Here is a 12,376-nt window from a genome sequence, read left to right on the forward strand (position 1 = left end):
TAGCTGACAGGTTATTGACTATTTTATCGTTCATATGAGGTAGCCCTCTTAGCTGGTAAAGGAATTTAGTTAGTGTCAAACCCTGATGATATATATATATTAACATAAGAGGTACATGTATCTGCTTCACATTTAAAATATGTCGACTAGGTATGATTTCCTATGGGAAAACTACCAACTAGAGACCAAAAGATATAGAGGTTAGCAAGCTTGTTTTTCAAATGTTTTTAACCACCAACAAGTTGAGAAAAATTTTGATATTTTCTTCGGAATTTAGAGCAAGAAGTTGTATCCATGTACAATTACTACTGAGAATGTACTACTGAGAATGCACAATATGGGGAAAAAGTTGTCTTTTTGGGAATAATTTTAAGCCATTTTTTTTCAAATTGGGATGTTTCTCCAGGGGAAAAAGCCTGTGTTCTCCAGTAATTTAAGGCAAACAATGTCACTGCAGTGAGTTACAAGCTTTGTCACAAACTGATATAGAAGAGCATAGTCTTATGACTTACTATCAAGCTCAATTAGAAAACTTAGAACAAGGAGTTCAATCATACAGGAAAATACAGACTAGCTCTATCACAATAAAACTGACAGAGCAATGCAAACATTCAGTGAGTTACTGATAAGATTTCACAAATGACAGTGACATGGTTACTGAAAAGCTCTATCATAATAAAACTGACAGCAATGCAAACCTTCATTGAGTTACTGAAAAGCTCTATCACAATAAAACTGACAGAGCAATGCAAACCTTCATTGAATTACTGACAAGCTCTATCCTAAAATATTGGCAGTCCAATGCAAACCTTCAGTAAATTATTGACCAGATCATCATTAAAAAACAGCATTTTTTTGCAAACATACTGAAAGGCTCTATCCCAAACTAATACATGAAGATCTCTGAAACTTTTATTGAAATACTGGAAAGCTCCATCCCAAATTGACAGATCTCTGCAACTGTCAGTGAGTTTAAATACTGAAAAGCTCTATACCAGACTGAAAGATCACAGCAACTGTCAGTGAGTTACTAAAAGCTCTATCCCAAACTGAATGATCACAGCAACTGTCAGTGAGTTACTAAAAGCTCTATCCCAAACTGAAAGATCACAGCAACTGTCAGTGAGTTACTGAAAAGCTCTATACCAGACTGAAAGATCACAGCAACTGTCAGTGAGTTACTGAAAAGCTCTATACCAGACTGAAAGATCACAGCAACTGTCAGTGAGTTACTAAAAGCTATATCCCAAACTGAAAGATCACAGCAACTGTCAGTGAGTTACTGAAAAGCTCTATACCAGACTGAAAGATCACAGCAACTGTCAGTGAGTTACTAAAAGCTCTATCCCAAACTGAAACTTTCAGTGAGTTACTGAAAAGCTCTTTCTCAAAGTGATAGATCTTTGCAACTTTTAGTAACTTTTCCAAACTGGTAGATCTCTGACATTTAGTGAGATACTGACACAAATTGACATAGCAGTGCAAATCTCTAGTGAGTGACTGGCAAGCTCTGTTGCAAACTGACAGAGCGGTCAAAATTTTCAGTGATTTACTAACAAGCTCTTTGTCAAAGTGACTAGAACACGGTTTGAAGAAATCTGATAGGGTTGGTAAATATAGTCCATGACAGTCATATATTATGATTTTTATAATAAAAAACCTTATCTACCTCAGTACCTGTCCTACATACTGAAGTATAGAGTAAAGGTTGTATGTAACTAAATATTTGGAAATTAAGAACATGGGTTTTTATATGTTAACCAGAAATAACATGTTGCATGTATTTATTGAAGAAAAGTAATTACACGAGACCATTAAAGAATGTTCTGTTGTACTAAATGAAACAAGTCATTAGCCTTGTTTACTGTATTTCAAAGGCCATATAACATTGTTTACTTCATTCCAAAGGCCATATATATTATTTACTGTATTCAAAGGCCATATGACAACAAAGATTGAAATGAGATTCAATATCAATGAATACCTGCTGGCAGACTTTTATAATGCTACCATTAAAGATGAAAATGTGAAGCATGGGAAACTTTTATGTTGATATTGTGATGAATAGAATGATTTTATGTTGCTATTCGAGACTGAGATTTTCATAACATACTGTACATATTTGTTGTTGGCTGGACCAGAATGATTGTTGATATTTTATTTCAGTGACTATTGTTTTAACTAACTTCCATAGATTTTATTTAGTTGTAGATCAATATATATATGGCACAATGTTTTTTCAGTTGGAATGGATGTTGGGATATTTTTGCAGAAGAATGGTTTTAATCATTTTTGTTTTATTTTAAGTGTCATTCATTCATTTTTGTGTCATTACCACATATATCTCACCCACATACCAAAATTTCACATTTTAAGTTTCAGCTTTTTCATGCTTATATTTGCTTCCTTTTTTGTTGAAATTAAAGGGTTTGTTGTATATTGTACATGTATTAAAACTTTTAACAAATAGACTAACTACATGTATTTTTGCCATAAGCCAAGTGAACTTAAATATGATTACAATGTATGGTATCGTATCGTGCACATAGACATGTTTTTACCTGCTATGTGCTTTAATTTTGTCTGAATCCCAAATCTCCTCTTAAACAGTTTCTTGCTATTTTGAACTCATTTATTAAAAAATGGTCATTGATCCATCAACCATGTCCTCAGTCATTATTAAAGTATTATTTATTCATCTGACCTAAAGGACCATTGTGCAGTATTGTCCTCCTATAAGCTGTATACTTTAACATGAGCAAAACCCATATTGCATGGTAAGTTAACAAAGGTGACATACTTTATCTATCTTAATTTTGCTATATCTTACATTTATGAATCTCTGGCATAATGATGCATTGTTCTGACGCCTTACACATTGGCAGATCCAGGGGGATGGGGGGTGGTTCCAAGGTTGGAACCTTTTTTTTTTATATAATCAATGCATTTGAATGGGAACATTTAGTTGGAACGCCCCTATATATTCTCTGGGTTGGGAACCCCCTCTTTTTAAAATGACTGGATCCGCCCCTGTAACATCTCCAAGTTATAGCTAAAGACTTGTTTTCATCAACTTTCTTTAATTGAAATTCTTTGAAAATTGCTTGAAAGAATTCAACAAGCTTGCAAAGATTTTTTAAATGCACCTGCCTTTTTAATATCAGATCTGATTGATTACAAGTTTTCCCATACTAGAATGTGGGTGATGCTATTTTTGCTTCTATTATTTAGAGAAGACATGAGACTACTACATTTTTGGTTGTACCTATCTCTATGATAAGTTGTAGATTTAAGATTGTCCGTCATCTCTATTGAACCCAATAATAGTTAATACAAAGTGTCTCCACTCAGGATTACATAGATTATTTGGTCATTGTTGCTGTCTGAAAATTGAGCTCAAGATTTTAATAGGTTTTTGGCATTTTCATTTCATTGCATTATTTTAGCCATTTTAACCAGCATTCATAATTTAACATTAACTACTTACTAGTCATTATCATGGAGTACATGTGAGCACAATGTGTAACAAGGTCCTACTTACTTACCTGCATTCAGTAGTCAATGTTTTCTAGCTAGGAAAGTTTGAGAAGTTTTGAAAAGCTGCATGGTATGATTTGATGTGACAGTCTGTGCCAAATTGTTTTGTGGTTTGTCTGATCGAAAAAGAAATTTGATCTTTTCTGCTATATTTTCAACCAAAACATCTAAAAATTTCTGTCTGACCAAATGATCTTTTGTCAGATATTTTGTCGGTCCTTCAGAGTTTGGGATACACTGATGTGATATTACTTATAATCTGACAACCTTTGGCAAGATTTAGAAAAAAAACATTGATTAGACTGATTTTACCAAATAATTACATGAATCTTCTTCCATCCATTTATAACAAGTAATGTTTTTTTTCTGCCAATAATCACAGATTTATATTTTAAGATCTAGAGTGTTAGGTAAATAGAGTTAAAAGATTTGGAGTCGGTTTCACAAAAAACCTTATGACTACGCTGAATTTTTCAGGACTTACGATCAAACTTAGTTGTAAGATTTTTGTGAAGCCAACTCCTGAGTTTTTCTTAACAATTTACAATTGAAGAAGTCTGTTTTCAGATTAAAATTCTTGTTCAAACAGACTATTTTCGTATTTCTTAGGCTGCCAACACCATTTAATGACATTATATTTTATTGAATTAGAATTATTCAGACTGCATCAGGATTGTCGACAAAGTAAATTAACTCTTCTGACTTTTACACTGAGATTTTTAATGACTTTTACTTTCACATCAGTTGATTATTGATGGGGACATTTCTTTTTAATTTCGATCAACTGGGTTGTCAAGGCCAAATTCCACGATTGATTATGGGTTAAAATGGTTAAAAAAACCTTTATATGTCAAGGCTTTATACAGTTGACAGTTTAAAACATAAACATGCAGAAACAAATTTGTTAACATGCAAATGCATCACGTAAATTGTACTTGTTACATTTGCATAAGATGTTGTTTTTGTTTTTAACAAGGCAGATCTGAAGTATGTTGACATTACAGTTTAATTGCCTTAAGCTTAAATGGTTCACTCTGCATAATGGATGATAAATTAAAACTGACAAAATTAGACCATTTAATAAACAATTTGTTCTTTTAATGTAATAGATTTCTCCTTCCTGTGTTAACTAAAGATGTAACATCAATACGTAATTCTGTTATGTCTGTAGCTGTCATTCCCTTGCTTTGTAATTATGATGACAATAATGCCTGTCTGATCCATTATCAGAAGAGAATAATCTAGTGATTGGATATTTGGTTAAAATCTTCAAAGACTTTTTTCTGATATCAAATTAATCCATAATTTATTTTTGAATTTAGATACAAATTGAGACTTTTCCACTGAATTAGATTTTTCATAAGTAGCTGAGATTGAGATAAATATTAAATTTTCTGATTCGATCAATTTTAGAGTACGGACTTTTGACCTGGTAATATCATTGAAATATAATATACAAGACATACTGTTACCATTAACATGATTTTGACATCCTGGCAAGCAGCATGAATATGGGACCTGCTTCTACATTTTTTGTCAAGTAACTGTTAAATTTTAATTGAAATGATTGCTTTGTGCAAAACATGAAATGTTGTTTTCTGTCTGTTAGTATTATTAAAAAGTGACTTTTTTTTTTATCAATTTAGTGTCCATGCATTTCAGTTTCAAACATGAAAAAAACTTTTTGAAGGGCACCATTTTATTCTTCTAGAAAAAGACTTTATAATCATCTTCATTGTACATTGACTACATTCCATTTGTCATTGAAAAAATATAGAATCTTTGATATCTTTCATTATTTTGTATGATTTTTATATGTAATTTAATTAAACAACATGATAATAGTAAATATTGTGTATTTTGTAGTTATACTTTCCCCACCATGCAGAGTCTAGGAGAGGATATCGTCTGTGTACTTGATCAGTTAGAGTAAGTATATTGTAATTTTAGGTTCAGTTTTGGATAAAGTTCAGCCTTCAGGAGATGATTTAGTCTGAGTTCTGTAAAGGAGAAGGTTTACTCTATTTTCTTATTTGACATATTAAGTAAGTATTCTATAATCAAGGCAGCATAAATGGCTTTAGGACACCAGTGTATAGTATGCTAGTTCCATGTTATAGGTCTGTAGAAAATTAAGCTTATGTAACTGTTGTTGCTTAGAGTTATAAATTGTGATCAGAAGATCAGTTCCAGGTTATGCATAATGTGCTGAAAGTAACAGAATATGATAAGGCAGTAGTATGTAGTTAAAAGAAATATGATTATGCTTCAAATTTCAATTTTGAAAAAAAGACCAATTATGGACATTGGCTTTAGATTGGTGTTTAAATGACCCTATCTTGATAATTCTGATTGGTTAGTGGACATTACAGTGGCTTTTGATTGGTGTAATCATATTATAGAACCCTTTCTTGATCTTTCTGACTGATTAATGTACATGGACAGTGGCTCTAAAATTGTAGTTTAATTGAACCTGTCTTGGTCTTTATGACTGGTATATGTTCAGTTGTTACTGATTGAAATTTAATGGGCTCACTCTTAGTCTTCATGGACAATGGCTCATGATTGGAGTTAAATGGACCGTGTTTACATGGTTTAGGTCTTTAGAAATAGAAATTGATTCCCGATTCTAAATATTTACCAAACATAAACTTTCTAACATCTGAGCAGCTTAGATTACATGATATTACATGGGGAAACAATTTTACATTGTTGTTACTATAGACAGTGCCATATTCAATCATTGATGTCATAAATGGGAAAATATGAATAAAGATTGCTGATGTTCTGCCTGTTATAGTTATTAAATTATTATGTAAGACAAAAATCAGAGAAGAAGAATTACATATGATTGATGCTTCAAGGTTTGATTTATATTCAATCTTGTTGTTTAAATCACAATTACATTATTTGTGTATGACTTTGATAAATAATAGTTGATCCAAAGATACTGGCAGAATGTGAATAAAGTATTTCTGTAACAGACAGCATTCAAAGGAGAAGTAGAACCAAAAGACATCTTGGACTAACATACACTCATTACAGTCCTCAACAATAGACTGATGCTGTGTAAAGCAATTTTCAATCAATCAACAATAGACAGCTCATTTTGGTGTATATCTTAATTTACTTTTATAAATCCATTCACTAACTGCAAAATAGCTTTACCCTTATTTAGTAATAAAACAGGGGCGTAGCTAGAAAGAACCGATGTGCAAGCACCTACCGCCGAGCGGAGCGAGGCGAAAAATTTTTGGGACCCTTTTATGCAGGAAAATGGTTTTTTTTTTTGGTTTTCGGTCATAGGACAGTTGAAAGAGGAGCTACATGTAGATAGGACTTATAAAATTTATGATTGTAAAACTATTCATAAAGCTTCTGAATAAAGTAAATCATGGTTAATTGAAAACATAAACTACACATTTTTCTGATACAGAATTTACTCAAAATTGTCCAAAATCTGCTCTTCGGGTCTAGGCAGAAACGAGCTTCTCTATTTATTTGTCAATATTCACACTGAAATCTCGTTGAATATGCAGTAATGCTAGCGATGATAACCTGTCATTGTTCATTGTTGATCGTACATTTGATTTCAACAGACGCAGTACACTGATAGACCACCACGGTAGCACTCGCGAGATGTTATAAACCAGTGTACGTGTTTGCCATCGAGCGACCTCCCAATTGAATTCGTCAAAATTACATACCAGGTCAGTTTCGTATGTCTCAGACAATGTTGAGATTTGTTCGTTTGTTATATTTCCTACAACACGAGGAAGCAGATACGGCAAAAAGAAGCGATTTTCTGATAATACCAGACGCGACTCCACTCTCCAGTTCCATTATCATATGGTCTATAAACGCAAAATAAAATGAGACTTTCCAATAATGTTTTGCGTGTTTGCAGGATGAGTGGCTCTGATAGTCCCTCGAACACATCGCCGTGGCATAATTTCAACGATATCGAAGGGTTTAAAGCTAATGCCGATTGGTACATCCCATTCCAAACAGATAAACTGTACTCTGTAAAATGTGCTCCGAAACTACAGGTATTAGACTGAGTATAACAAATTCAAATCGTGTAAAAGATACAAGTTACAGCGTCCGATTTTGTCATGCATGATCTCCAATAAAACTTCTATTTTGAAACCAAATGCCGTTATTTAATGACATTTCATCAATCAAAAAAGTGACATCATGTGTGTTTCCTTTAAAATTTGATTTATAAAGTTTTAATTTTGCAAAAAAATATTTTGCATGCCGAACCGATGTGCACGCAACTGCGTGTTGGCGTATAGGGAGCTACGCGCCTGTAAAAGTTATGTTGAAGGAGTTTATTGGTGAGTTAACTCATCCAACTCGCTCACAAACTGATAAAGACTAAATTACAACTTGGTTTACACATCATAATAGAAACATACTTTCATAGCCACGATAACTTACATTGCTTAACATATAATGTCAAAATCAATTTTGTTGTAAAACAACCTAGTCTGAACTCCAATAAAAAAAGTCTCTAAAAAACCAAATTAGCCGGGAGTGTATAAATTTGAAGAAAGTGTTTTAAAACGAGCTTAGTCAATCCAATTATTGAACTAGCTTTTAAAACTTAAACATTTCTCTGCTGTCTGATTATGATATTTGCATAAGGTTTTTTTTAAAGTTTATTTTATCATTTCCTTTGATGATTATATTACATAACTATAACACTGACATTTTAAAATTGTTCTCAATGCCTTTTGAGACTTTTCAGATGTATGTGAACATATGAGACAATTGTCTATTGGTAATGTATTATAGATTTCTGTTGACAGAGTCAATCTCCTTTTCACAGACTTACGTCAGAGAAGGAAAGACAAATATCCCATTGGAACTATACAATTATTTAACAAAAGAATGGTTCTAGTTTTCAATAAAAGTCTTTATATTCTTGTAATTGTTTTATTGATTGTCAGTTAATAAGGAGTGTAGGGAAAGATTTCTTAATGGCACAATAACATCCACACATATTCAAAATGACATTTTCTTCTCTATTATCTGAACAGATATGTGTTATTAACATTTGTGGAAGCATCTCTTTGTATGACAAATTGAATCAGAAAAACATTTCTGGATTCATTTGAGATAGAAGGCACCATTATTTTTTTGCGTATATGGTAGAGATGTAGGTGTATCAAAGAGCTTCCCATACCTTATAAGCACAAAATATATAATGCTATATATATAAGAAAAAAACTCAGAAGTGACTGTTTTGTTGGTACATGTATATATAAAAATATAATAACCTGTATCTATGTATAGTGCTGTATACAGTTGATTATGATGCACTAAAGAATTTCAAATACTGAATATATACATATGTTCATAGGTTTGGTTTTACTTTGGAACTGGTTGGTCATTATTTACAATTAAACCACTTTATAAGCCATTTCACAAATGTGCATTACCGGTAACTGTATGTTTTTTCTTTCAGTGTCAAGCAAGTTGTATGTATTGGAGAAGGGGCTGGGGCTAACATTGTAGCCAGATTTGCTGTAAGTTTTGTCATCAGTTATTTATCAATTGTTCAGAACAGTCTCTAAGTTGATCATCCTGTAAAGGTCCACACCCAAATACTTAACTGACATTGTGTGCTGGCTAACAGTTTTAAAACTTTCCATTTCGATTATTTTACTTCGACTCCAAAATCAACCAACCAAGATACTGTATTTTTTTACACTTGTGCGTACTGAGTAAAGTTTTATGACTTAAAAGCTAGAAAGCAGAATATAAGGTTCATTTGACTAAAAGTTATACCCCCACTTACTGATTGGGTAATATACTGCACTGACCGTGTCTGTATGTCCAAAACTTTTGTTTCTTATTACTCTGCACCATAATATCAATGAATGATACTTTTAAAAACAGTCTGGAATTTTATAATGATGATTTTTACAGTGCAGTCATTTCTAATGTGGTATTTTTTAAGACCCACTGACCATTGAATCATTTAGTATAAAATGTCAATAATGAGTTGGGAATGCTTTGAACAATTATTTGTGTGACTCCTTGTTAATCTTTATAATCTTTAGAAAACCTCTCACATTAAACATACCAGTAAAAGCAATTATCTAGAAAAATACTTAATTACCATTTGTGAAAAGAATTGTGTAATTCTATTACAATTGCACTTTATCGTCTAAAAATAACTCATACATGCTACAATGTTAAGGGAAGAACTAATTTTTGCTGACTGAATAACTATTACTATAGCTGTATACTAGAAAGAACATGTCTTCTGATAAATGATGGTGCCATTAATTATATATCGTGTAAATTGTAAAAGGACATACTTTATCTTCATTAGTTTTGTAAAAGGTCTTAATGATGTATGTATTTTGCCCAGTTAACAAGAACATCAGACTTTTATTAGCAAAATTTAACTACAACATGGTCTAACAAGTAATCCTAATAATGCATGTATTACATGCATAATTTTATTGACCTACATATATATAATATAAATATACTCCTGGCCTTGAAGAATACTTATTTTGAAAGCCATGCCTTGTCAGTAAAATGTTGTCCAAATTTCTATCAATATCAAACCTTATATGAAACATGGGGGGAAATGGACAGATAAGGAGGGGCCAAGAGACAATCAAGTTGATAGGTTTTATTCTTTTTTAAATTTTGATTTCACTACCTAGGTCAAATTATTTAAATACTATAATGAAATTACACATTTTTTTAAGGCTTTCCCATAATACACACACAGGATTCAGGGAAACTATTTCCATAAATCTCAACAACTGGTTGGTATTTTTTTGCCCAGCCATCTGTCAATGTCTGTAGCGACTGTATGTTTAATTGGACTATAATACTTACTCAGCAAGATATTGCATTAACAATTATAAGTTTTAAGGCTAACAAATAAATATATTGATTGTAATATTGATACATTGTACAATGAAGTGGGTCTCATTGGGGTCGAAGAGTGACCAGGGATTGCCGATTTTTGGTAAGCGTGACATGGAAAGTCAAATTATTGTGTCGTGAAAACGGGAAATGAGGTCATGCGGGACCCAGGAAATGACAAAAAATTAAGAATTGCTTACGTACATAATGTTAGCTGGATCCTGAAGGAACCCCCCAATGAAAAAAGCATTTATTTATTTCAAGGCGCTGCATTATTGAATTTATTATAGATCATAGTAATACTCTATCTTTGTATGGAAGGATTACACACAGCGAAGAAATCTATTTGATGGGTTTCTATCTAGAATTGATTTAATGGTTCTACAAGTCACTGATTATCTGACAATGTATAAAGTTCACTGTCACACAATTTGTCATTGTGTGTAAGGCCTAGCTGATTAACAGACAATGTATTAAGTTTAGGTTCACACCAACACTGTATGTGTAAGACCAAACAAGGTCACTTTCAGTAGTTTAAATCAATTTTTACATAAAGCTGCATCTTCTCATGTTATATCATTGGATACTTGAGAAAAGAAACACATCCAGACTTATGTTTATTATTTGGGTAGCGGGTGCGGATATCAGCACAGTTCAGTAGTTTTTAAGAAGAATTGAATCATTTCAAAGGAAATGCTTGTGGTTAAAGTATTTTTTCTTTATCTATGTTGTCTGATATTCAAGTACATAGACACTACTTGAACATAGATACTGAATTTGATCTTTGTACCCTTTTTCAACAAACCATCTTAAAAATTTTGAAGATATAAATCTTTACAGGCTATTTACTCACTGATACTGATTTTTTTTTAAATCTTTTTTAAAACAATACCAAGGATCATTAGGATGTACTAATTTATGAAAACCTTTGGTTTCACTGAGAAAATGATATTAATGTTTAGTTGTACCAATACAGTGAAAAAATGTAAATAAAAGATGTACAAAAATAACTTAAGTCTTTTATATCTTTTATGAAAATATTTTACAATAATAATTCCAAGAAATATGTGGCATATTCTTTAAATAGAAACAAGTCCAAGTCTAATATAAAGAAATGCAAAGAATGCATTGTAATGAAGGAATTTCTTAATAGTAACTTTGCAAATCTTTCGTGTGAGAGAAATTCCAAATATGGGTGAAATCAATGACCTAATAAGGAAACTTCCTTATAAGGTACATATCTTTGCAATTACTATTCCCTGTACTTCATAGGCCTTATTTATCATCCAAAACTAGGACATAAGGGAGAATTGTTTACCCTTTCTATTTTCATTCAGTCTGCCTGGCAGTCGATTGGGTTTCCTGATTGTAACTAAAATAAATTATATCAAGTCTGACAAATGTCAAGTTCAAATGCAAAGTTGCAAACAAATAGACAGAAATCATTCAGAAAAGTAGTTGTAGTATGCTTTATCAAATGCTGCATCATCATGTCTGAAAGTATAACCCTCTAGCATGTCTAGTAAATATATACAGTCTGTCCCAGTGTAATGAAAGGAGGATTGATCTGTATTGATTTTGCAATCATTTCGTTTAAGGTCAAGTTTATAGTATAGACACAAATTTATGCAAATTATTTTTTTCCAAATACTAAATAAAACAATCTTAAATTGATATTTGGTCATACCCTAAGTGGGAGATCCCTAATGATTTTGAAATAGCTCCTAGCTATTCAAGTTCAAGGTTATACATGTATTTACTAAAAATAGATTTGTCTAAACCAATATTACTTAGTCTGAATCTAAACAGAAAAAATATCTTTTCTTCAAATTAACAAAATCTATGTCATCCTTGAAACGAGTAACAATGATTGATAATTATAAATGTTTCAGTTTAATAGAATAAAATATAAGAACAGAAAGGTATATTTTATATTCTGAGC

The 12,376-nt window shown here is 31.9% G+C and overlaps 1 protein-coding gene across 2 annotated transcripts in view; it reads left to right on the top strand.

Annotated features, from left to right (window-relative positions):
* LOC134715632 (uncharacterized protein ZK1073.1-like) overlaps positions 1-12,376 on the top strand; it is a 38,441-nt gene that overhangs the window by 5,013 nt on the left and 21,052 nt on the right. For both annotated transcript variants that reach the window (XM_063577948.1, XM_063577949.1), the window contains 2 exons: positions 5,404-5,466; positions 9,011-9,071. In XM_063577948.1, the coding sequence (XP_063434018.1) occupies positions 5,404-5,466; positions 9,011-9,071 (124 nt within the window). The remainder of the gene's footprint in view (positions 1-5,403; positions 5,467-9,010; positions 9,072-12,376) is intronic.

The sequence above is a fragment of the Mytilus trossulus genome, chromosome 4 (assembly GCF_036588685.1).
Source record: "Mytilus trossulus isolate FHL-02 chromosome 4, PNRI_Mtr1.1.1.hap1, whole genome shotgun sequence".
Taxonomy (NCBI): Eukaryota; Metazoa; Mollusca; class Bivalvia; order Mytilida; family Mytilidae; genus Mytilus; species Mytilus trossulus.